General features: G+C 41.5%; 4 protein-coding genes across 4 annotated transcripts; all 4 read left to right on the top strand.

Annotated features, from left to right (window-relative positions):
* Positions 1-9,090: 9,090 nt before the first annotated feature.
* On the top strand, positions 9,091-10,629 carry LOC133012929 (fish-egg lectin-like). The gene is made up of 5 exons (XM_061080357.1): positions 9,091-9,145; positions 9,309-9,545; positions 9,729-9,952; positions 10,051-10,178; positions 10,470-10,629. Exons 1-5 carry the CDS (start codon positions 9,091-9,093, stop codon positions 10,627-10,629), a joined length of 804 nt encoding a protein of 267 aa, XP_060936340.1.
* A 3,168-nt stretch (positions 10,630-13,797) lies between these two features.
* On the top strand, positions 13,798-15,960 carry LOC133012913 (fish-egg lectin-like). Its single transcript, XM_061080356.1, has 5 exons — positions 13,798-13,861; positions 14,711-14,947; positions 15,126-15,349; positions 15,443-15,570; positions 15,819-15,960. Exons 1-5 carry the CDS (start codon positions 13,798-13,800, stop codon positions 15,958-15,960), a joined length of 795 nt encoding a protein of 264 aa, XP_060936339.1.
* A 3,725-nt stretch (positions 15,961-19,685) lies between these two features.
* On the top strand, positions 19,686-21,339 carry LOC133012897 (fish-egg lectin-like). The gene is made up of 5 exons (XM_061080355.1): positions 19,686-19,746; positions 19,918-20,154; positions 20,324-20,547; positions 20,646-20,773; positions 21,198-21,339. Exons 1-5 carry the CDS (start codon positions 19,692-19,694, stop codon positions 21,337-21,339), a joined length of 786 nt encoding a protein of 261 aa, XP_060936338.1. The 5' UTR covers positions 19,686-19,691.
* A 2,477-nt stretch (positions 21,340-23,816) lies between these two features.
* LOC133011842 (fish-egg lectin-like) lies at positions 23,817-25,592 on the top strand. Its single transcript, XM_061079758.1, has 5 exons — positions 23,817-23,921; positions 24,024-24,260; positions 24,424-24,647; positions 24,738-24,862; positions 25,258-25,592. The coding sequence occupies exons 1-5, from the start codon at positions 23,867-23,869 to the stop codon at positions 25,397-25,399; spliced, it is 783 nt and encodes a 260-aa protein (XP_060935741.1). The 5' UTR covers positions 23,817-23,866; the 3' UTR covers positions 25,400-25,592.
* Positions 25,593-26,102: the final 510 nt, after the last annotated feature.

The raw sequence follows: 26,102 nt of genomic DNA, 5'->3' as shown, positions 1-26,102 counted from the left end.
GGAAAGATAAAGGTAAGACGAATTGTAAATGTGTAGGTGTGTGAGTTACAGAGGTGGCTGACAAAGAAGCGGTGCATGGGCACAGTTACATACTTGGCACAGTTAGACCTTTGCTGCTGTGATAGATGGCCTCTGACAGCAGAAGGCGCCTGGAGACTCGCGGGACAGGGACAAACAGCCTGTATGCAGGTATTTGTTATGTCCCCCGAGGATCTTAGCTGAGCCTAAAGTCACGTAGGCCCCTTCCATCAGCCTCTGTCCCCTCCCAGGACACCAGCATCGTCCGGGGCTCGACAATTCTTCAGGCGTCTGCCACCTCGAACCATCAGTCTTAAGCCGGGGCTGTCAGAGACCTATGATTGACCTCCGAGCTTCATGGAGAGAGAGAGAGAGAGAGAGAGAGAGCGGGAAGGAAGTTTACGCACTCAGTCTATGTATACACTGAATCTCTACAGCACACTTTCTAATAACTTTTAGGATTTATGCTTTTACGCCTAATACATACAAGCCGAGAAGTTCATAAAACGTGAGGCTGTTCACCAATAAAACAGGACGGAGCCATGTCTTGTGCCATTTAGGTTCAAGGAGAGAGGACAAGAATGACAGGAGATTCGTTGTATCTAATCCAAATGGAAGAAACCAATTATCTGAAAGGTGCAGTTCAAGTCCACTGTTTTAGTGAAGTCACTAAACCTCGAGTCTGAATTGAGTCTCAATGATGTTAGATCGCAAATGCAGACATTCAATCAGAGAAGTACGTGTAACAAAATGGCTCTGGGCTTCTGACTCTCCCTGTATCCCAGACGCTCCTGTTCACACATTTTACAGTGTGTGATTCCTGCCGTGTGTAAAAGGGACGAGTAAAACGACGATCTATAGCGAAGTGGAATCGTATGCTGTATGAACCCGGTAGAAGGGTAAAGGCAAAAAAAATTGCTATTACCACATCACACTCTTTCAAATGTTAAAAAACATGAGGAAACAAAGATCCAGTGTACTAACACATGACACATGATATGAATCACCACTGATAAATAGTTTGGAACAGGTTTATATCGGAGAGGTGTCCTCTATCAAACAGCCTTTCTCTGTTTGAGTGAAAATGATAATGCTTCACGTTTTCATCCACAATGTGATGTGATTGAATTCCAGCACCAGCACGAGAAAGCAATCTGGTGCAATTTGGCTCGGGCCGGCCAGCCAGCTGTTTGAGGGGGTTCACCTCTGTGATGCATGGCTAATGGGGGGAGTGGGAGGCCTGCAGGAGGCTGAGCTCAGTGACTGCTGCCTAATGTCACCGTGAAATGGATCTGCCCCGGTCGGACATAAACGGGAATCACCAGAATTTCGAATGCTCGCATCATCCAGAGGGGACTGAAGAAATAATTCTTCACTAGGATTCATTTATGATTTTGAAGTAGCTCCAGAGCATTAGCACAGGCCAAGTAAACAGCCAATTCCAATCAGGCAGGTTTAGAATGGGCACTGCACTAGTAAGGGTGAACATGGCCGGTGGTAAAGGGGGATGAGCAGAAACTCCAGCATGAAACCACATGTAGGACTTGGATGCAGAAGAGGAGGAAGAGCGGTGAGGAGGGAAAATGAGAAAGAAAGGAGAGTAAACATCTTCTTTTTGTCTTTGCCCACATCATTTTTTTTTATATAATTGGAAGTTTGTGCAGATCACTCCCTAAATGCCTGAACAAGCTGTGCTCATGAATGTTTATGGCCACAACAAAACCAGTCAAACCTGCATAGCGATCATTCAGGTAATTAATCAGGTGATCGGGAACAATTAAGTCGTATGATAGTGATGTCACAGCTCTGCACCTGTAACCTTTTCCGACACGAAGATCCTGCTACACTGCCTTTAAGAGCTGTGGTTGGTTTTTGGACAGCATGTTGGCATCCCTGAGTCACAGACAAAACTCAGGACACAGTAAGGTGGCGCTCCTGCCAAGCTAGCGCGGAGCAACTGCTGCATGTGGGGTTGTTACCACCTTCAGAGTCACTGTCACGGGCATCACCTGGGTCAGTTGGGTCACAGGAGTTATGGGTTTATTAGGTGTTGAGCTGTCTGGGGAGGGATCCAATGATTTGGGTTAGGGTGAGAGTGGCTGATGACAAGTGGCGTCTTGGACCTAGTGGTAATGTCTGTCCTGAGAGATCCAACCAAATGATATTGTTTTTCTGTCCGACTGAATAGATGTGTGTGTGTTGGCAATATGTTTGTGTGTTAGTGTGAGAAGGAGACTGGAGGGGCGTAAACTTATTTTATGTTCAGTATGAAACTGTAGTACGAAATGATCAAATGTAGAAAACTGAAATGACCATAACTGTCCACAAGGTGCATTCCCTAAGGATTAGATTTAGATTTTTCACTAAACTGGTTTTTGAACCTAGATTTATTTTCAAAATTTGTGGCTCCTGATCTTTGTCGATAACAAATTAAAGACGGTCAGAGCTTCTGTGGTCTAGCATAAGGAAGATGGTAAGATTGACATCACTTTGTTGTTGTTAAATCTATGTTCATTCACCAAACATGAACTAAATCAACCACTTATATGAACATATGCTCTGACAAAAGATAACACGGGAGAAGTTTAATTCAGATTACAGTTTGCTTACCCTGCAGTTACCCTGTGATAAAACAAAACACTGTTTTATCCTGTGCTATATCCATATTCCCTGAAATGCAAGAAGGTCTCACAGAGCTGTAAAAAGCTAAGCTTGCAGCCTGAGGGGGGGGGGGGGGGGGGGTGTAATGCTAACTATGGTAATGCTTAATGCTCAAAACCATATTTACTGTTAATGGAGTGACATCAGGTTTGGGTGTTCATTATAAAAGAGTGTCCTTCTGTTGGTGATAGAATTTCTTAAGCTTAAGTTATTGTTTAGAAGGTTGCATACATACCCTTAGATAAAAGAATGACCAGCTGTTAAAAATGAACTACAGTACATCATTGTATGTGATGATATGCAAATTAGTTGATTATAACATGACAACTATCAGTGGGAATCTTTAAAGCCGTTATATCGGATCTTAAAATGGCCCTATAGAGATGACACTAAAGCCCGGCATTAGCGAAATGGAGTTAGTCAATATGTGTTGCGTGGTTATGGTGTGACAGTCAGCATACTCTTACTTGGGTGGGGGTGAGTGGTTGTTTAAGTTTGTGGGAGTGGGTGGGTTGGTGGGGTTGGGTAGAAATTTTTCCCCAGTTCTACCATGTATTGATACACTGGCATAAAGTTCCCACATAAGTTAACACCCTAACTCCAGAGTCATTAGTCCATCAATTATGGGCTGTAATTATACTGTAGTCAGCTGGTACCTGTTGTTCCATTTCTGGCAATTAATGGGTGGAAAATTGTTGATTGAGCTAGTGTTTAATTTAAATGAGGATTATTTTATAATGACAGTGTAAACTCTTCCCAGATGAAACACACTTGCCAGTGTGGGTGTGTCATTTTAAATGAACTGCTAATAATAGTCTGCAACGTATGATAAACATTAAGAATCTAAACCAGGCAATGGACAGTGCTACACAAGAAATTATCTTCATCTCTCTCTTGGTCCATTTATACTGGAATAGTATATATACCTCCTAGCCATTGCTTGTAGCAAAGTAAACACAGTTAATTTAAAGCAGTTTTATTTTTTCAAAGCGGCACACCAAGAGGCAGATGATAAAAAGAGCCTGAAATGTCCTGACTGCCATTCACTTGTATGGACCAAGCCACAATAGATGCAGTGTAGATCCACAATAAAGGAACTTGAGATCATCTTTCATCAGCCTCACCCCAAACTTTTCCAGCTTCCTAAGCAGGCTCAGTATCTGAGGTCATCTGGGTTATTTAGTGCAGCTCTGTTGAGAGCCATGGACAATGTTTTATAGTTGTTTCCACAAAACACTGCTCAACACTGATAAACTGAACTACCTGTGTTAAACCAGTGGAGGGTCTTGTGGAGCGGTCATATGCTCTTGTCCATGTTAACAAAAGGTCATTGGCTCAATCCCAGAGTTCCCCCTTCCCCATGCTGAAGTGTCCTTTAGCAAGGTACTGAATCCCAAAGCAAAAGTGCTGCACATACTGTAGATTCACTGTGTGTGTGTGTGTGTGTGTGTGTGTGTGTGAATGAGAAAATTGCAAAAACTTTACTCTGAAGTGTTTTGAGTGGTCATCAAGACTAGAAAAGTGAAGTGCTATATAATTACCATTTAAAAAATGGAACCATTGTGGTAAATGGGAACAATCATGGATTGGTCTCAATAAAATCTTAGCTTGTATATTTTAGCTATGATGGTATACCTGCGAACCCATATATACTTGTGAGATGAATGGGTTCAATCGAATAACCATTATGACCATCAACCAACGGTCTTGATATCTACTATCGAAAGGTCAAGACCTGTAAGATAACCCTTGCCACAGGTCCTTAGTGAATTTGAGCAAATTATCATGGCAAAATTGATTTTTTTTCCTTCGATGTAAATACAACCTTGCTTCTAAATTGCAAAAGTATTTTAAGAATATGATACAGGCATATCTAACTTCTTCCACTAAGGAGGTTATGTTTTCAGTGCTCTTTGTCTGTCAGCAGGATTATGTAAAAATTATGTCATTGAATTTTGGTGGAAGGGTGGAGTGTCGGAAAAGTAAGAACCTGTTCACTTATGGAGTGAATTTTGATTAAGACTTGATATCCTGGATCTCTTTTTATATTGTTTAGCATTGCGAGACGGGGTGTAATGACATTTTTGCTCAGATCTGGTTTGGGGGAAAAAAGGCTTATTTAGACAATTGATATCTAAGAGTGTGTGCGATTTCATGCGTGTTGATTGAATTTAAGGGGACTCTTGAGCCTTGGCACAGGTACGCACTCTGCTGAGTGACACAAGTTTGTGCTGAAATCATTCCTCCAGTGCACTCCATGACGAGATCCCTCCGAGGATCCCTGTTTTTTGTGTGGCGCACACACATTCCCCTAATGACATGGCAATGTGTCTCCGAAGGCAGTGAAGATGATCAAAGATGAATGCAGTGGTTTTTAAAATAAGCTTTACAAATGTTTTGACTTGTCACTTTTGTCAGGTCTTAGTGACAATCATAATTTACTTTAATTCAATGAAGATATTTGGGTGTGAGGGGATTTAGTAGCGTTACTATTGTACTAATATGGAGTTTCAAAAGGAAGTCAGGGTAAAGAGAAGGTGCAACAAGCCAGTAGTGCAACAACAAGCATTGGTGTGGATGTATTGTCTTTCACCTCTTGCATTTGACAGTACTTTCCCTGATGCATCCACCCAGTTCTTGCAACAAGTGCTCAAATAATTACCAAACTTAAGAGGAGCTGAATACCTGAGATGGGCTGAGCTCCCTCAAATAAAACACCATGCAATGTTCTCTGTTCAGAACTAGACTGGTAGCAGAAATCTTTGTCTTTTTAATGAAAGTCAACAGCTGGGATAAATGCATGATTCATGTTTTGTAGTCTATTTATATGTGATCAAGCATTTCATGTTTCAGTGTAGCCTATTAAACAGAGCAGGCATCAGTGTGAACCCGTTTACACCTAGTATCAGTATCTTGATATCTTATGTTCATAAGTGAAAACGTATTAGTTAAGGATCATAAATAGATGCGGAAAACGTGAAACTTCTCGGGTCACTTAAAAATCTAAAATGTTGGCTTTTTAAAACTAAAAGTGATGCTGGCATTGGTACTGAAAGGAAGTCCGCCAGCCTCTTCCACATTATTTGCAGATTGAGATTCAATCACTATGGGATTGAATTTAAGGGGAACGCATATCTGACGAACCCGCGTTCTTGTTATCTACTTCACACTACCTAGTATTGCACTAAAGATTAATTTGTTTAGAGAGCAAATTAACTTTCAAGGTTTTGGTTCAATAATCCGATGGCCCATGGATTAAAAACTATTTTTCTGTCTGTTTGTCTGTGATTTAATGCTCCTTTACCTCCTACCTGAGGGCAGGAGAGTCAACAGTTGGTGTGCAGGGTGAGATCAGTCTCTGGGGATTTCCTGGCTCTGCTGAGGCACTGGATGGAAATGTCTTCCGGGGAGGGCAGCGAACAGCAGATGATTTTTTTCTCCTTGTTTTAATTACTTTCTGCGGAGCTCTCCTGTTTTGGAATACCACTGTGATGCAGTATGCCAGCAGTCTCAGGAGGTGTAGCTGCTGCTGGGCCTTCCTCACCACTGCCCATGTGTTTGCTGACCAGGAGAAGTCCTCGGAAATCTGGGTTCCTAGGAACTTGAAGTTGGAGAACCACTCCACTCTGTCCCCATTGATGAAGAGGGGTGCAGGTTCTGGTCTTTTTTTTTCTCGCCAGTATTGGCGTTCGAATACTGTGGTGTCATCCGCAAATTTGAAGATTGTATGCATGTTAACTGCACTGAAGTGACTAAAGACTAATTTGAGGTTGCTGCATCTGCCTACCCCCAAGGGTCTGTGTGTTGTAAATAACATCAGCCTTCCTACAAGTGTGTAATGGCTGACATCTGAAAACCAGACACTTGTTTCTTTCTGTCCTCTTTGTTTCTGCTCTGTCATTGCCCGTGTTTAGATAAGCTTTGTTTCATTTTTGGGAAGTACTTGCTGAGCAAGATGTTTCAAATTCTTGAGGACTTAATGGGACTCAGCTTGCAGTTGTTTTAAAGTAGTGCACCAAGTATGAAATATCCTTTCATGCAAGTCAAAAAAAAGAACAAGTTGTTCCAATGTCACACCAACGGTGTCCATGAAAATGTAGAATGCAGCATCAGGGTCAGGACCTTGACCACGGACCACTGAGTTCTTTGTCACTATTTCTAAGAAGGCAAACATTTGGCTGACTAATACTTGGGTCTTCAAAACATATTTCTTGACCATAGATGCCTCTGAATGTTAAAGGACACTGGTTTGATGAGTATGATAACATTTATTGTATTGTATTGAGGAGTTTCAATCCTTTCCTGGAGGCGTCACTTCCTATAAGGTCCATGTTGTCCCTCTTGTTCAGACTGTCGATGTCAAATCAGCATTTTAAAATCGACTGTGCAGCAGACATCCCTGGTCTGACTCCAGGCCCCACTGAGCCAAGACGTGGAAAACTAGATCCAATGATTTGCAGGTTGATCTCTGCCCAATCCCTGGACCCCAAAACCTCTATTCTGGACAGGGAACCAAAAACAAGAGTGGCTGTTCATCAGAACAAAGTATCGTTAACCTTACAAACAGATATATGACTGGCACTGTGTAATAATTTGACGGAACTGGAACTGCCCAAGCTACTCCTTTCCTCTGTTGCCCCTTCAGAGCGAGACAGTTTTCCCCATCTGGACATGAAATACAGATAAAGGCCAAAAAACCAACATCCCACTCTGACATGAGATCCAGCTCATTTTATTGAATGTCCGAAGCAATGTGAGAATAATGTTTAAAATGTCTGTGATGTGTTTAATATTGTTTTCTAATTTATTTCAGCTAATTTAATAAAATTTCCCATACTGTACAGATTAAAAGAAAGCTAATTTGAGATTTCAGAGGTCTGTATTCTAACGGGCATCTACACATTTGCCATTTAAACATACTAATGTTTTATTTCTCATACCATGTAACTGCATGCATTTCTGAATGTTAGTAATGTTTATTTATGTTATAATAGTTTATTAAACTCTGATTCAAATAACTTCTAATGTTGTTTATACTGATCCTTCAGTGGTTACGTACAGATGATCTACATTCGTGTTATTGACTTTGTGTCTTGCATTGTTTAATCTTTTGGGTTTCCATACAGTGAATGTTATTGGGTCATGATGGAGATAGAATATGTGACCTCACCCTCTGGACATTATGTTCCACAAATAGACAAAGCAGAATAACTACTTCTCCAAAAGAGAAGATCACAGTGTGACCGCCCCCAGGCACATCCGCCCACCCTCCCGGCTGAAAAACAGTGGTCACACACAGTCAGGACACTTTCATACTTCATCAATTCTTGTGACCTTCACTTCATCCTCATTATTTTTATATATTGTCTTATAGAGATAGTTCACCCAAAAATGTAAATTCCCTAATTATCTACTAACCCCTATGCCGACAGAGTTGGTGGTTGAAGTGTTTAAGTCAACAAAACACATTTTGAGTTTCAGGGGTAAAACAGCGTTGCTGCCAAATCCAAAACGACTGAAGTAAATGGCCACCACTCCTTCAAACGTAAAAAAACAGATGGTGTCACCCAAGTGTCAACAAGCCCGACCATTCAAATTTGACCCGAAATTGCATCATTTACACTGTTTTTGGCCTAAGTGTCCGACTCCGCTCTGATCCTCCTCCTAGTAACTGCTGCAGTAACTGCAGTTATCGTGACTTCTGTCGATACTTACGAGTTCTCACGAGACGACATCGGCGACAACTGCAGGAGGAGAATGTGTGTGCGACACGAACACGTTCACACACACAAACAAACTACATATCTTGCAAGAGCACGCATACATAATGTGTTACTTATGTGGTACAATTTGTTTTACAGGTGCAGGTGAATGAACAGATTCAGACTAGCTGATGCCGCCTTCCCTCCTTCCAGTCTTATAGTAAGCAAGGCTAATCAGCTGCTGGCTTATATTCCGTGGATGACATTAGAAAAAGGTTTTCTTCGGTGACAATTCATCGTACATTTGATGTAAAAAATAATATCCTAGACATGAAAGCAGTTATGTTATTGGCTTTGAACTAACCAAACTGAATTATGGTTGAAAGTTGATTGCATTAATTGCGTTTGACACATTATAAGAAAGCAAACAAGACTGACACCTCATTATTTTAATTAGCATGATAAAAAACACCGTCCGCCATAACATAGAGGCTTTCATAATGTCAACACCCATGAATGTTGGTATCTGGATGATTATGTTAAGGGAACACTTGCCAATGATTTTTCCTGCTGAACAAGATTTTAGTGTAATTAAGCCTTGGTTAAGAGTATATAAGCCACAGAGACCAGATGGGATGTAGGACAGCAGCTCCGCTGAGATATTATACAGAAGTTCAGTTCTGCAGAGTCTCACAAGCTCTGAGACAAGATGAGAGCTGTCGTAGCTTTGTTGCTGCTGCTGTGTAGCCTGGCTGTCAGTCATGGTATGACGCGTAAGTCTGGTCGTGGACCTCCTCTTCGTCCTCGTCCTCGTCCTCGTCCTGGTCCAGTCCGTAAGTCACTATCAGATGATTTTATGTCACAGTCGTTGAAACAGTGTTTGTGAGATTTTTTGTCTTAAAATAAATACAATGTTTCCACACACAGGATGGAACTGCAGGGAGGGTCCTCGGCTGTATGGCGCCATGCAGATTGATGCTGGAATGGGACAAGTGGTTGTAGCAGACAAGTACAAACGGACGTACTTCCTTAGTGGACTTTCCTTCTACAGACTGGGCAGACTGGGCATGAAGCATGTCACAGTGGGAGCTGGGGGATTGTGGGGAAGTTGCCATGCCAACAAGGTGTACAAATATGTAGCTGGAGACTTCAAACTTGCCAAAGGTAACTAGAATCATTATTCATTTCACATTAGTAAATACAGTGTGTGTGACATTGATGTTCTTACTGTATAATGCATTGCAGTGGTGGTTCAGTACAATAATTATTGTTGGACAATAAAATAAAAACACAACTGATTTCCAATGTTTGCATTGATCTTCTTCTTCTTCTTGGACCCGTCTTCAGGTCTGTCTATGCACCAGGTGGATGCTGGCGGTGATGGTCAGATTGTTGGAGTAGGAACTGGCAAACATAACGCCTACTGTCTGAAAGAGAAGACAGCTTTGGGCTTCTGTGGACGACGCACCCTGAGCTTGACTTACCTCTCAAGACAGATGAAGTACTACAGCTGTGGCCCAAGGATGGGATGCTGGGGAGTCGACAAACGTTACAGGATCTGGGTCACAAAGGTTAGCTCCTGAAGCGTCAGTGAAATCTCAATTTGGCATCTACCCATTTACTCATTGATCATGACAACATCTCCATGTATGTGTGCTTCTTCTGACAGAATATATCACCAACCAGCTGCCGCACCAGTGGCTGGACAGCCGTGCCAGGGCCAAGAATGAAAATGATTGAAGTGTCATCAGACGGAGAAGTTTTTGGCGTGACTACAACTGGCAAGATCTACAAAAGGTAAATCAGTGGTCCTCACAGTCTTATATATTACAACCGGGTATGTATTTTACACCAAATTCAAGTATTTATACCATAAACAACAATAATTATAGCAGCAAAGTCCGAATCTGGAGAAAAGAAAATTCGAAGTCTGAAGTTGATACATTAACATTGGTGTTATTGAACATAGTCTTTCCAGGATTTATGGCTCCTATTAAAATCAGTGTAAAGCTTATAAACGGTGTTAGCGTTGCCTGTAATTACAGCTCTCTGTTCATGTCGATTCATAAACGACTTTTCTCTAAACAGAGCTGGCATCACCAACGGTCGCAGAGAAGGCAAACGCTGGGTTCACGTCCCAATGTGCATGGCCGTCAGACACGTGTCCTTCGACCAGTGCAATCTTTGGGTTGTGACCACCTCTGATTTGATCATGAAGTGCTCACGCAAATTCATCAGTCCGGCTTAGCTGTCATTCATTAAAAGTTCTTCATTTTCTATCAAATCCTTCAGTGCACACAGTTAATAAATGATTAGAATTGATTTTTTTTTCTACACTGTTAAATCTCTGCTGTAAGTGCACTCATCTTTTCTTTATTATGCAGTTTATTTGTGAATCAGTGAAAAATATGGCTGCAAGAACTGATTAATTTATAAATAAATTGTTCTTCTTTCTTAAACGATCCAGCATAAATGCACAATATCTTGGATAAACATTTAAAATAATTAAAAGATAACTGCCCGTTAAAAAAACGGATCCTGTAAATGATCAAGAAACAGTCAGTAAAGGAAAAGTCAAAAAAATAAATGGCAAAAACAAATGTACATGTTGAACATTTGGTTGAATGGATTATGTCTGACGATTCTCACACATGTTTATCTTCTTCCTGCCAGTTGGTGGACTTTCTATTAAATGATTCTTAATAAATGATAATTCAAGCAATTTCATCTGACTTTTGTCATGCTGCATCTATAATTATAATGTACTTTTGCTGTTGAGGATGTTATCTCGAAGTAAGAAAGAAGTGAAGCATTGTTGATTCTGCCAAACAAAATGTGCCGAAGAGTAACTTTGCTGAAAACCTTTCTTTTTGGTTACAGTGTGGTTTTAACGTTCCTTAAAGTAAATGTTCAAAATTAGCAAATTTTATAAAATTTGATAGCAGAATTACTTCCAAGTGTTTCCTCAATCACGAAAAAATGAATTAATAATAAACTTCAACCATCACAGACTATGATATATAAACTGATGTCATACCATTACAAAGTTTATTTGTGATGGCTTTCATCATTTGTTCTTTGACAATGTCCTCACCACAACTTCACAATAATCCAGAAGATTTATGTAAAATTCTATAAATGTAATTTCATTTTCACCCTGCCTTGTACATCATGTTAAAAACTGATAGGAACAACTGAGGGTTTTCTCTTAAACATGGACGGTAACCTTAGATGTCAATTGCCCTTACTCACAGTAAGAGATTAAAAAAATGTTTTCTCTGAGAGATCCAAAAAAATCCAGTGTAAATCATCCTGGCTCAGGTGTTAAAAATCCTTTTAGTTATCTATTGCACTTCTGCCCTGCAAACATGCCTCAATGCTGCTCCTATGGTGTCATCCAAGTGTCCGCAAGCCCTGACATTCAAATTAGACCAAAAACACAATTGGCCTGATCCACTAAAGGTTTATGCGGGTTAAAACGTGTGCAAACTAATATTTCACCCGCAACAAACATGCAAGATGATCTACTAAATGTGAGCACTGAGGACTGCATAAAGAATTAACTGGCTGTCCATTTAGTACGTTTGCTTCAATGAATATGCATTATCTGGCGTTTCTACCTGAGTGCGCATTATTTTGGGAGGAGTAGATGCAAATACATTAATTTAGCACACGCATTGTGATTTACAAGCCTGAAAATAATCGTTGGGATTGTGACTAAGTCTATATTTAATAAGTTTGAAAGGAAGGTGCTAATCGGCACAGCATTAGGCACAGATGGATGCAGCCAAACAAAACTGAGCATTCACAGCCACTAAACAAAAGAAAATAGACCTCAAGCCGAAATAAACATTTACATTGACTTTCATTTTGTCTTCTTGTTTCCTTCTTTTTGCCAACATTACATTTTTAACTGGGGCTGTTCTTTTTCGTAAATTGTGCTTGTCTCAAGTGCGTTCATCTCCTCCGGTGCGCTCCTACTTCTCCTGTCCCTGGCTGCTTTTTGTGGGACCGCTTGTATGAAGAGACCTCACCACTGCCTGTATCCCATCTTCCATCCCTCTTGCCAGGGTCCTGATGGCCATCGTCAGACCAGATATGGCGCTGACCAACTGCCTGCTGTGTGCTCCGTGTGCACTACAATGGTCCGAGTTTCACGCCTGAACCCCGGTGCCACAGAAAGCAAACTGCACTTGCTGCTTTATATTGGTCAGAGGCATCTCTTCCACCGGCCCCCCTGTTTGATTTGCAGAGGTTTTCTTATGACCTTTTTTTTCCTTTTGTTTTTCTCTTTATGTCCTGCCATCTTCTCCTCATTTCATTGGCTGTTCTTTTTGTTTTACCCACAGCATTTACCTTCTCGCGGATACTCTCCCATATCGGGTTTCTTTGTGTTGTATTAATATTTCTTTGCTGTAGGTCAACAACATGTTTGTTTGCCTCCTCCACTAACACCTCCAATTCCATGGCATTCAATTTTCGCTTTGTGCTTGTGGTCACTCTGCTCTCCGTGATGCTCCATGGGCGGACGCCAGTAACGCATGCAAAACACTCATTTAAATACTACTGCCTTTTCCATGTTTGCACCTGTTATCATTTGTGCAATTATTTCAGTAGATCCCCCGCAAAAACGCCCACCAGCCAAACGTGCAATCTGTTGTAATGCACACGCAATTTGGCAGTCTTTATTTCGGATCTTAGTAGATCAGGCGTAAGGCGTGTTACATATGTGGTGAAAAGGATGTCTTAATGATCAAACCTTTTCTTAGAGGTGGGATTCCAAAAAATATCCAAATTTTTACAGGTGCAGTTGAGTGGACAGATCCTGACTAGCTGATGCCCCCTTCCTTCCTTCCTTCCAGTCTTAATGTTAAGCGAGGCTAATCAGCTGCTGGCTCATATTCCCAGATGACATTAGAGAGTTATCAGTTGTTTCATCTGACTTTAGGTAAAAAAACACATTTCCACAAAAAGTTGAAATATTCCTTTCATGACACATCATCATCATCCAGTTGATGTAAAAACCAATAACCAGTAAAATAATATCCTACATTCGAAAGTAGAGTTATTTTAAGCTGGGAAATACCCAAACGAATTTATGGTTAAGGGTGGAAAGTATGAATTGCTATTGGCCCATTTTAAAAAAGCAAAGAAAACTGTCAAGTCATTGTTCTAATTTGCATGACAACAAACACTGTCCTCCACAACATAGGGGCTTTCATAGTGTCATCTCTTCTCTCATGACTTGTTTTTATCTGGATGACTATTGTAAATGAATCACATCCTGCTGAACCTGTTTTGGTGTAGATACGCCTTGGTTGAGAGTATATAAGCCACACAGACCAGATGGGATGTAAGACAGCGGCTTCACTGAGATATTATTTCAGTTCTGCAGTCTCACGAACTTGGAGGCAACATGAAAGCTGTCGTAGCCTTGTTGCTGCTGCTTTGTAGCCTGGCTGTCAGTCTTGCTGACCGCCGTGGGCCTACTACTACTCCTGCTACTACTACTCCTACTACTACTCCTACTTCTACTCCTACTACTACTCCTGCTACTACTACTACTCCTGCTACTACTACTCCTAGTCCTACTACTACTCCTGCTACTACTACTCCTGCTCCTACTACTACTCCGACTACTACTCCTGCTACTACTCCTACTACTCCTGCTCCTACTACTACTCCTACTACTACTCCTGCTACTACTACTACTCCTACTACTACTCGTATTACTACTCCTGGTGGTCCTCGTCGTACCACTCGTCCTACTACTCGTCGTACCACTCGTCCCCATACTCGTCCTACTACGCGTCCTACCACCCGTCCTACTACTCGTCCCTCCTCTCGGCCTACCTCTCGTCCTACCACTCGTCCTACCACTCGTCCCTATACTCATCCTACTACTCGTCCTACCACCCGTCCTACTACTCGTCCTACCTCTCGTCCTAATACTCGGCCTACCGCTCGTTCTACCACTCGTCCCCATACTCATCCTACTACTCGTCCTACCACCCGTCCTACCTCTCGTCCTACCTCTCGTCCTACCACTCGTCCCCATACTCATCCTACTTCTCGTCCTACCACCCGTCCTAGTACTCGTCCTACCTCTCGTCCTACCACTCGTCCTACCTCTCGTCCTACCATTCGTCCCCATACTTATCCTACTATTCGTCCTACCACCCGTCCTACTACTCGTCCCTATACTCGTCCTACCGGTCGTCCTCGTCCAGACCGTAAGTCGCTGTCAGAGCATTTTATGTCACAGCTGTTGAAATGTGTTTAGTGAGATTGGTTTAATCTTAAAAGAAATACAATGTTTTCACACACAGGATGGACCTGCAGGGAGGGTCCTCGGCTGTATGGCGCCATCCAGATTGATGCTGGAATGGGACAAGTGGTTGTAGCAGACAAGTACAAACGGACGTACCTCCTCAGTGGACTTGCCTTCTACAGACTGGGCAGACTGGGCATGAAGCATGTCACAGTGGGAGCTGGGGGATTGTGGGGAAGTTGCCTTGCCAACAAGGTGTACAAATATGTAGCTGGAGACTTCAAACTTGCCAAAGGTAACTAGAATCATTATTCATTTCACATTAGTAAATACAGTGTGTGTGACATTGATTTTGGTTTTCTTACTGTATAATGCAGTGGTGGTTCAGTACAATAATTATACTTGAACAATATAATAAAAACACAACAGATTCCCAATGTTTGCATTGAACTTCTTCTTGGACCCGTCTTCAGGTCTGTCTATGTACCAGGTGGATGCTGGCGGTGATGGTCAGATTGTTGGAGTAGGATCCGGCAGCTATAACGCCTACTGTCTGAAAGAGAAGGAAGCTTTGGGCTACTGTGGACGACGCACCTTGAGCTGGACTTACCTCTCAAGAAAGATGAAGTACTACAGCTGTGGCCCAAGGATGGGATGCTGGGGAGTCGACAAACGTTTCAGGATCTGGGTCACAAAGGTTAGCCACTGAAGCGTCACTGAAATCTCATTTTCTACCCATTAACTCATTGATCATGACAACATCTCCATGTATGTGTGCTTCTTCTGACAGAATATATCACCAACCAACTGCCGCACTAGTGGCTGGACAGCCGTGCCAGGGCCAAGAATGAAAATGATTGAAGTGTCATCAGACGGAAAAGTTTTTGGTGTGACTACAACTGGCAGGATCTACCAAAGGTAAATCAGTCGTCCTCACAGTCTTATATATTACAACAAAATTCAAGTATTTATACCATAAACAACAAACATAATAGCAGCAAAGTCAGAATCCGAAGAAAAGAAAATCTGAAGTCAGCATGTTGATACATTACATTGGTGTTATTGAACATAGTCTTTCCAGGATTTAGCTTACAAACATTGTTAGTGTTGCCTGTAATTACAGCTCTCAGTTCATGTCAATTCATAAATGACTTTTCTCTCAACAGAGCTGGCATCACCAACCATCGCAGACAAGGCACACGCTGGGTTTACGTCCCAATGTGCATGGCCGTCAGACACGTGTCCTACGACCTGTTGAATCTTTGGGTTGTGACCACCTCTGGTTTGATCATGAAGTGCTCATGTTAATGTCATCAGTTTGTCTCGGCTGTCATCCATTCAAAGTTCTTAATTTTCTTTTAAATCATTCAGTGCACACAGTTAATAAATTATTAGCATTTTTTTCTTCAGTGTTAAATCTCTGCTGTAACTGTAATGTCTGAATAATCGCATGCATGTTTCACATCTTCCTGCCAGTTGGCAGCTTTCTACTTAATTATTCTCAATAAATGATAATAATTAATAATAATTAAAGCAATTTCATCTGTCTTTTGTGATGCTGCATCTATACTAATCAGAGGGGAAAGTTTGCTGAAAACCTTTCTCTTTGGTTTCAGTGTGGTTTTAACTTTCCTTCAGGTAAATTATTAAAAATCAGCTGATTTAATAAAGTTTGATGGCAGAATCACGTCCAAGTGTTTCCCGTATCAAGACAAATTTATGTTTATAAACTTTAACCGTCACAGACCATGATATATAAACTGATTTCATACCGTGTTATTTCATTTTCACCCTGCGTTGTACATCATGGTAAAACTGATAGGAAACGACTAGGTTTTTTTCTTGAACATGGCATTAACCTTAGATGCCAATTGCCCTCAGTCACAGTAAGAAATCAAAAAAATCCACAGTGTAAATCATCCCAGCTCAGGTGTTAAAAATCCTTTTAGTTATCTGTTGAACTTCTGCCCTTCCTGTGAGAGCTTTGTTTAAGGCAGAAGGTTTTTATTTATTTTACTTTCCTAACTCTCGTTGAGGATTAAGGGCAGAGAATTTCACACCTGGTTATCCCCAATTAGGCAGCTTGTCATTTGTGACTATGGGATGTACAAATAAAATTGTATTCTTTGATGATAAAAACAATTCGAATGGCAGTCAGTAGGGAGCATACCTTCATGAAGGCCCAGCAGTCCCCAAAAGCTAGGGTTGGTAATCCTGGAAAAGCTAGAAAGAACAGGCTACACTTTTTATAATACAACCACACCCATCTGGATCATTCTACCTTGCCAACTGCATGGAATATGATCCTGTTAAAAACAGTCACATTAATCATAAATAGAATATTTGTCCACCTTTATGTAGTTCTGTAAAGGCGATGCCTTACTGGGTTTAAATGCCATGAGCAAAAAACGAATTTATCGATATACGTCTCCTGATTTGTGTCTGCACCAATTCTTATGTGGATGGTGAATTTTTTTGTAAAAATGTTTCAACACTTTGCCTGAATTGGCTTGTCATACATAGTCTTGTTGATTCAAATAACTGGAAGTCGGTCAACAAATGGTGTTTTCTTTAATGCTTTACCCATTATGTTGAAGCTTAACACTGTTACGACCCCTGGTCTTCCAGAGCTACAGGTGGAGTGGGCGTCAGGGGGAATCAGAGCACACCACGGCCAGGTGTGCTCTGCCCTTAAAAGGCCTGGCCGATCCGTCTCGCGGTCTCTTTCACACTGCCTCTGGGACGAGGTGGTCTCTTCCAGACGCTTCCATCCCTTTCTGTTTGTCTTGTGGAGACTTGGTTGTTGGTTCTTTGGTTAATAAATATTCTGTAAAACGCAACAGTTCACCCGTTTCGTCTCCTCCTTGTCACAGTCGCGAGCCGGGCTGTGAGAACACCAAGATTTAAGGTAAAAGATATTCAGCTCCAATTAAAAACATCAGGATGCAAACAAAAAGAGAATCAAACAAAGAATGAAAGAAATTTTTTTTGTTGGTAATACCACATATTGGAAAAACAACATTACAATTTTTCAATTATTTTGCAAGCTAGCACGTTAATTTAGCAATCGAAGAAAACTAACGTCACCAGGAGCCTGTGGCCACTACTGGAGCTAGCTAACCAGGTTCCTTCTCCTGATTATTCGCCTCCCTTTATCACACCAAGCAAAAAAGTTTGAGTAATGCGTGGACAATGAGTGGACACTTCACCAGCTTTGGCGGCTTGGATGTGGATACTATTGACATACACCACTGTACATTACACACATTCGCCCCGTAGCCATTGCACTTCACACACACACACACACACGGTACATCATGTAGTTCTTCTTCTCAACTTCAGATGATTCATGCACTTCACGCACACACATTCGCAGACCTCAGCCAAACCCTAAGCTTCACATCAGTAGACAAACATAATGAGCAGACCTCGGCAAAACCCTCTCCCCCACAACACACACTGCTTTGAGGCCGGAACACTATGACCTCTGGTAACCATAACAATGGCGCGCACGTGCAGTATCTTTATCACGCGACATTCCAGGAGGATAAGGCACTGCTCCGTGTAGATGCAGCAAGCTTCCATCTAGTCTCGACCAATCCAAGAAGAACCTCTGTCAGGCCAAGTATATCGATATATAACCTGTGTGCGCACTTTGTATAAGCGCCTTTTTTCCTGTGCAGCCTACTGCGTAGAACTAGGGGCCCATGCATGATCAATTGCTGGACACTGCATTTTCCTGACCTGTGACCTCTGAATAAACTTGCTTAATTTTAACTTGAGAACGACGACTCCTGCCTTTGATTTCCACCCGCAACAATACTTTCAGGCCACGTAGCAGTGGACTTGTTTGTGTCAGGGGACAATGTGCAGTGCCCACTTTTCTTGTCCCTGCACGATCTGAGCACCAGAGGGAGTTGATGCTTTCATGAACGAATGGCCGCAAGTTCCATTATATGCATTTCCCTGGGTTTGATTCCCCGACATTGATCAGGGTGAGGATGACTTGTGGGTCACTGGTTTGAGTGGCTCCTCCGTGGCTGTCCGTGCATTGGCTGACGGAAGAGTAGCAGCTACTCCGTGGTTAAACTTGATCCCTCCAACAAACTTAATAACCCCCACAGTCAACTTCTATGTTTTTTATGGGACGTGGTTTGTCTGTCAAATCTAAGCTGCTGCATCAATGTTCAATCACGAAAGGGAATCTGTAGTTTGTCTGTTCACTACTACTATAGAAACATGGCGATGCAACATGGCAATGACCAGAGAAGCGTGAGCCACTCCCTATGTAAATATATTGGCGACCTGCCAATAAACCAAACAAAGGAGTAGAAGAAGAAGAACAAGTACAACTAATAGTTCCGGCCTATTACCACAGGACAAGAGAACAGCCCATTAGAGCGGGCACGGCACTAGTTCTATCTAAATTGCAGGTGTAGTCAATACATTCTGCTCTTAATACTGTGGAACTTCCATTAATGACACATGTGTCATTAGTTCACTGACGTTTTACTCAAACACACAAACTTCTTGACCTTAGAACAATAACGTTGGGTGATTTTCACCCACGCGAGTGTGGTCATGGGATTTTCATTTTGTTGCTGCTGTCTGAGTGGCGTGGGTCCTTGGGTAGCTTCATACCAATGTATTGTTATACATTAATATATTTTGATGAGAAGTATTTTTTATCGGGTATATTTTATCAGGTAAAATGTACCCGACGTTAGTGATGGTGTTACTAATTGTATGTTAGTGTTCTAGGGTTAGGCGTATCTTATGTGAGCACAAACAAAACGTACATAATGTTGCCAAATATTGTCATTCATGGCTTTCATAATGTCTTGTTAAGACATTATGTTCTTATCAAGATAATTGTCATAAATGCAACACTTATTTCCTGCTGAACCAGATTTTATTGTAATTAAGCCTTGGTTAAGAGTATATAAGCCACACAGACCAGAGGGGATGTAGGACAGCAGCTCCGCGGAGATATTATATAGAAGTTCAGTTCTGCAGAGTCTCACAAACTCAGAGACAACATGAAAGCTGCCGTAGCCTTCTTGCTGCTGCTGTGTAGCCTGGCTGTCAGTCATGGCTCTAGTCCTGCTCGTACTTCCCAACCTCGTCCTCGACCTCGTCCTCGTCCTCGTCCTCTTCCTCGTCCTGTCGGTAAGTCGCTGTCAGATGATTTTATGACACAGTTGTTGAAATGTTTTTAGTGAGATTTTTTTAATCTAAAAGGAAATTCAATGTTTCCAACCACAGGATGGAACTGCAGGGAGGGTCCTCGGCTGTATGGCGCCATGCAGATTGATGCTGGAATGGGCAAAGTAGTTGTAGCAGACAAGTACAAACGGACGTACTTCCTTAGTGGACTTTCCTTCTACAGACTGGGCAGACTGGGCATGAAGCATGTCACAGTGGGAGCTGGGGGATTGTGGGGAAGTTGCCATGCCAATAAGGTGTACAAATATGTAGCTGGAGACTTCAAACTTGCCAGAGGTAACTCAAATTATTATTCATTTCACATAAGTAAATACAGTGTGTGTGACATTGATTTTGGTTTTCTTACTGTATAATGCATTGTAGTGGTGATACAGTACATAATTATACTTGGACAGATTCCCAATGTTTGCATTGATCTTCTTCTTCTTCTTGGACTCGTCTTCAGGTCTGTCTATGTACCAAGTGGATGCTGGCGGTGATGGTCAGATTGTTGGAGTAGGAACCGGCAAACATAACGCCTACTGTCTGAAAGAGAAGACAGCTTTGGGCTTCTGTGGACGACGCACCCTGAGCTGGACTTACCTCTCAAGACAGATGAAGTACTACAGCTGTGGCCCAAGGATGGGATGCTGGGGAGTCGACAAACGTTACAGGATCTGGGTCACAAAGGTTAGCTCCTGAAGCGTCACTGAAATCTCAATTTGGCATCTACCCATTTACTCATTGATCATGACAACATTCCTATGTATGTGTGCTTCTTCTGACAGAATATATCACCAACCAACTGCCGCACTAGTGGCTGGACAGTCGTGTCAGGGCCAAGAATGAAAATGATTGAAGTGTCATCAGACGGAAAAGTTTTTGGCGTGACTACAACTGGCAGGATCTACCAAAGGTAAGTCAGTGGTCCTCACAGTCTTATATATTACTACCAAACGTATATTTTACTTTGTGCACGTCATTGTAGTTTTTATAACTTAAACAACAAAAGCACAGTGTTCCAAAAACGTCTCTGTGTTTAACAGCACCATATCTGGCACAACATGAAAATCTGAATTCAACATGTTGATAACTTTATAGTGGTGTAATTGGCCATTGTCTTTCAAAGAAAGAAACAATTGAACCCAAATTGAAGGCTGCTCCTTCAGTCAGTGTCAATCTAACAAGCAGCAGGGTGTTGTGGTAAAATGCAGCATTATTCCTCATTCTACAGCTTGTGCCTTAGATATAAAGAATTAATTTGTAAAGTGTTGCCTGTAAATACAGCTCTCAGTTCACGTCAATTCATAAACACTTGTGGATGACTTTTCTCTCAACAGAGCTGGCATCACCAACGGTTGCAGACAAGGCAGACGCTGGGTTTACGTCCCAATGTGCATGGCCGTCAGACACGTGTCCTACGACCTGTTGAATCTTTGGGTTGTGACCACCTCTGGTTTGATCATGAAGTGCTCATGCTAATGTCATCAGTTTGTCTCGGCTGTCATCCATTCAAGTGCTCACACTAATGTCATCAGTTTGGCAGATCTTTAATGGGCATCAATCTCTGCCTTGGCTTTCATCCCTTTTAACTTCTATCCTTTCTCTGGTGTAACTTCATTCATCCTCTCTTCATTAGACTACTGTTTATTTGGGATTCAGTGAAAACTACTGCTGCAAGTATTTGATTCTTAAATATATTGTGGTTCTTTCTTAAAGGATTCAGCATCACTGCACACAATCTCTGATAAGCATTTAAATGACAGTAACATGTGTATTGAATGGATTATTCTTAGCATGGATAACTTTTTCCTGTACTTTCTTCTATCTTAATAAATGATAATTGAAGCAATTTCATCTGACGTTGTGTCCAAATATTATTGCTGTGAATGAGGTCTTAAATAAGTTAAGCACTGTTGGCTATTCCAAGCTAAATGTACTGAAGACGTGTTAATTCCCCGCAAACCTTTTTTGTTCTGGATTCAATGTGGTTTTAACGTTCCCTCAACTCAATGTTCAAATCAAGAACTAAAATAGGTTTGATGATAGAACCATTATTGCATGTTTTGTGTCTGCCCGTATTTGTGTAGCCAGTATGTACTTTTGAATACTTCTTCAATTCTAAGGCACATAGAGCATATCAAAACACAAGTCAAAACTAAAACTAAAACATTGATGATCAGTGCAATATCCACAGTTATTTAATAAAGTGACAGCTGTGTATATGAATGTAAAAGGGCGGTGAACAGATTAACACATCAGCTGTCCTACGTGTAGTGAGAATACACTCAACCATGTTTACACACCTTTCTGGAATGCAGAAAGGTGTGTAAACATGGTAAATCAGATCATGCCAAACTTACAGTATTGACCAACGCCTACAACTTAGGTGATCTAGAGAAGGACAGGAAGTCCAGGTACGCGCTCCGGAGGGCTGCATGCAGTGCAAAGAGACAGTAGAGGGAAAAAGTGGAGTCTCACCTCCAGCGCTCCAACACTAACACATGGGCTGGACTAAAAAACCATCACAGACCACAAAAGGAAGACCAGCAGTGAGGAGGTAGTGTCTTCATCTGTCCCAGATGAACTGACACCTTCTATGATCGCTTTAAGATGAAGTCCCCGTCTGTAATGCTTTCACAGCATTCGAAACGCTGACAAATGTGTTTTAATATTTAAGGATAATGATCAAATGTTCATTGTGCAAGCATTATAAACAGTTTCTCTCTCTCTCTCTCTCTCTTTCTCTCAGAGCGATGTTATCTCAGTGTTTACCGACTTCCATTATAAATGGCAGGTCAAGAGTAAACTAAAAACAAAAGGTGTGTCTGACACGTTGCTTTAACTCTCAGGAAAAACACATTTGCATGAATCAGTCTCACAGTTGAATCTTGAATCTAACCTGGGCCACCTTGGTACGTGCAGCTACGCCTTCTACAGCTCATGTTAGAAAGGAGGTCAATCCCTATTGTTCACTACTCTTCAAGTTTTTTTCATGGTTGCAAAGGTCAGATGTGTATATATGACACAGAATGCTTGGTTACATTAAAACTCATACAAAAATATGTGGTTTGTTTTGGATGATAATGTAGATATTGTTCTATAATATTTAAAAATAACTTACCCCAAACAATTAGGTTTTAGGTGCATTATTTTCTCTTGCACGTAAAATGGCTGCCATGGTGCATTTTTCTGTATCACTTTGGAAATAAATCAAGTCTTCATGGATCGGGCTTCATAATGTTTTGAACTTTTACACTTTTTCTTCTTTAGGAAAACTAAATCTAATGTCCATATACTTTATGCCCATTTTTTGGTAAAGGCAACTCGGAGAGAGGAGCTGGGCACTGCCGGAAAGGAGGAGGAGACGAGTGGAACGCGGCTACCAGTAAATATCTGCGAGTGCACAAGAGGGCGAGATGAGTAAACATAAAGAGAAGAAAGAGGCATGGCAGAGACTTATGTATTTCTTTGAATAAATCCACCAAAGCACCGCTGTTATTTTCTAGATCTGGAAAAAGACATTCGATATTGCACTCATTATTTTTACAAAGTATAGGTCCCTATTTTTCACGTAATTGCAACCAAGATTTTTACAATTGCAAGTGGCCTCTTTTATTTGTGGCTCGTCTTGTGTTTCCACACCCTTTTCAACAACTGCACAACTGCATTCATGAGAAAAGATGACATCTCATTATTGTTTAATGATCACCTGTGACTCAAGTGCCACGAAATGTTATGACATTCCTGGTTTTGTGTTGATCAAGTCCAACTGGCTAAACATTTGAAATGAATGAAAACATACTTGCAAACTTTCCAAAATAAAACATTTCCTTCTTGATTCCCCGCACAGCCAGCAGAACCAGTTTTGGGGATTTTTGGTATCAGTCCAGATAAAGTATAAAAGGCACAAAAAACTGATCGACTGAAGGACAGCAGCTCCACAGAGAACAGAGCGGTTCATCCATTGTTGCATTGCAGAGGACAGACTCACAAACACAGAGACAACATGAAAGCTGCTGCAGCCTTCTTGCTGGTGCTGGGTTGCCTGGCAGTCAGTCATGGTAAGTCAAGATTCACATTTGACTTATCACAGTCTTAATCGTTGAAACGTCATTTTATTCCATTTTTCTACCTTCATATAAATCATGATTTTGTCTTCACAGCATGGAGATGCACCGAGGGTCCGCGGCTGAATTACGCCAGACAGGTTGACGCTGGAATGGGAATGGTGGTTGGAACAGACATTTACAAGCGGGCCTATTTCCTGAGTGGACGGTCCTGGTACAGACTTGGCACTACCGCCCTCAAGCATGTCTCAGTGGGACCTGCAGGAACGTGGGGAACTGACGCCGCAAACAGGGTCCACAAATTGGTCGCTGGAAACTTTGGACGAGCCTCTGGTAACTATTAATATTATTGTGTTTGTATGATCATCATGTTGTTTGTTTACGGTTTAATGCATTGTCGCTACGGCATTCTCCACATTTATATTATATATTTATATTGTATATTTGTATTATTGTACTGTAATGGTAATATAATAACCTATGTGTTGGTGTTCAGGTCTGACCATGCAGCAGGTAGATGCTGGTGGTGCTGGGCAGGTCGTCGGATCAAGGCCCTCCAACTTTCTTGCCTACTGTCTGAGAGAGGTTTATGCTTCCCGGTACTATGGAGCCGGTGGTCTCGGCTGGTCTTACCAATCAAGAAGGCTGAAGTACATCAGCTGTGGCCCACTGTACGGATGCTGGGGCGTTGACACAACTTCCCGTGTTTATTTCTCTAGGGTGAGTCGCTGTAGCATCTCATATTGTCATTTACTGTACTCACTAACAGATCATGGTAACATCACCATACATGTGTTCTTCTTATGACAGGGACCGACATCATCCTGCACAAACAGAGGCTGGAGTGCCGTGTCAGGGACAGGAATGAAAATGGTTGAAGTGGGGACAGACGGAAGCGTTTTTGCAGTGACTACAAGGGGCCAGCTCTACCAAAGGTAAGTCAACAGTCCTCAGAGTCTCATATATTACACACAAATATGTGTTTTACTGTGCACACATCATTGCAGTACGTGTAATTTAAAAACAAGAGACACAGGTGCGCAGTATTCTCAACATGTCCCTGTCTTTAATGGAATTACATCTGGCATCGAAAGAGCAAAAAATGAAAAGTCAACATATAATTACAGTGATGTAATTGACAATTGTCTTTCAATACTGTAAAGATTTTGGCCGAGACTTGAGTCATCTCCTTCACTTAGTGTCAAGCTTACAAACAACAAAGTGCAGCCTTCCTCATGTAACACTTGTACCTTAGATATGAAGAGTGAGAATCACAGCACTCAGTTCATGTCTTTTCATAAAAACATGTGTTTGACTTCCCTCTCATCAGAGTTGGCATCAGCGCACGTCGCCCACAAGGCACAACTTGGCGTTTAATCCCGATGTGCATGACCGTCCAGCACGTGTCCTATGACCTGCGCCAGCTCTGGGTCGTCACCACCTCTCGCTTGCTCATGAAATGCGTCCACTAATGTCATGAGTGTGGCAGATGATAGATGAGCACCAATCACTGTTTGTCTCGGCTATCATCCGTTTACAAGTCTTTCTTTTCTTCAGATGATTTGATTTTTTTCCCGAAATATACAAATCTGTGGTGTAAGTTCTTATTTTTCTTAAATATATTGTGGTTCTTTCTTAAAGGATTCAGCATCACTGCACACAATCTCTGATAAGCATTTAAATGACAGTAACATGTGTATTGAATGGATTATTCCCAGCTTGGATAACTTTTTCCTGTACTTTCTTCTATCTTAATAAATGATAATTGAAGCAATTTCATCTGACGTTGTGTCCAAATATTATTGCTGTGAATGAGGTCTTAAATAAGTAAAGCACTGTTGGCTATTCCAAGCTAAATGTACTGAAGACGTGTAACTTCCCCGCAAACCTTTTTTCTTCTGGATTCAGTGTGGTTTTAACGTTCCCTCAACTCAATGTTTAAATCAAGAACAAAATAGGTTTGATGGTAGAACCATTACTTAATGTTCTGTGTCTGCCCGTACTATTTGTGTAGCCAGTATGTACTTTTAAACACTTCTTCAATTCTAAGGCACATAGAGCATGTCAAAACACAAGTCAAATCAAGAAATAAAACAACGATGATCATTGCAATATCCACAGTTATTTAATAAAGTGACAGCTGTGTATATGAATAATCCGGCAAAAGATTTAAAA

This window comes from Limanda limanda, chromosome 1 (genome assembly GCF_963576545.1).
Source record: "Limanda limanda chromosome 1, fLimLim1.1, whole genome shotgun sequence".
In the NCBI taxonomy this organism is placed as follows: domain Eukaryota; kingdom Metazoa; phylum Chordata; class Actinopteri; order Pleuronectiformes; family Pleuronectidae; genus Limanda; species Limanda limanda.
Note: the sequence above shows the minus strand (reverse complement) of the source record. Positions and strands in the feature narration are given on the sequence as shown.

Bases quoted from the DNA above. Each gene is read 5' to 3' on its own strand.
- LOC133012897 (XM_061080355.1), top strand. From the start codon at position 19,692: ATGAAAGCTGCCGTAGCCTTCTTGCTGCTGCTGTGTAGCCTGGCTGTC. The intron at 19,747-19,917 runs GCTCTAGTCCTG...TTCCAACCACAG, and splicing joins TAGCCTGGCTGTCAGTCATG to GATGGAACTGCAGGGAGGGT. The intron at 20,155-20,323 runs GTAACTCAAATT...ACTCGTCTTCAG, and splicing joins AGACTTCAAACTTGCCAGAG to GTCTGTCTATGTACCAAGTG.
- LOC133012913 (XM_061080356.1), top strand. From the start codon at position 13,798: ATGAAAGCTGTCGTAGCCTTGTTGCTGCTGCTTTGTAGCCTGGCTGTC. The intron at 13,862-14,710 runs GTGGGCCTACTA...TTTCACACACAG, and splicing joins TGTCAGTCTTGCTGACCGCC to GATGGACCTGCAGGGAGGGT. The intron at 14,948-15,125 runs GTAACTAGAATC...ACCCGTCTTCAG, and splicing joins AGACTTCAAACTTGCCAAAG to GTCTGTCTATGTACCAGGTG.
- LOC133012929 (XM_061080357.1), top strand. From the start codon at position 9,091: ATGAGAGCTGTCGTAGCTTTGTTGCTGCTGCTGTGTAGCCTGGCTGTC. The intron at 9,953-10,050 runs GTTAGCTCCTGA...TTCTTCTGACAG, and splicing joins ACAGGATCTGGGTCACAAAG to AATATATCACCAACCAGCTG. The intron at 10,179-10,469 runs GTAAATCAGTGG...TTCTCTAAACAG, and splicing joins ACTGGCAAGATCTACAAAAG to AGCTGGCATCACCAACGGTC.
- LOC133011842 (XM_061079758.1), top strand. From the start codon at position 23,867: ATGAAAGCTGCTGCAGCCTTCTTGCTGGTGCTGGGTTGCCTGGCAGTC. The intron at 23,922-24,023 runs GTAAGTCAAGAT...TTGTCTTCACAG, and splicing joins TTGCCTGGCAGTCAGTCATG to CATGGAGATGCACCGAGGGT. The intron at 24,261-24,423 runs GTAACTATTAAT...GTTGGTGTTCAG, and splicing joins AAACTTTGGACGAGCCTCTG to GTCTGACCATGCAGCAGGTA.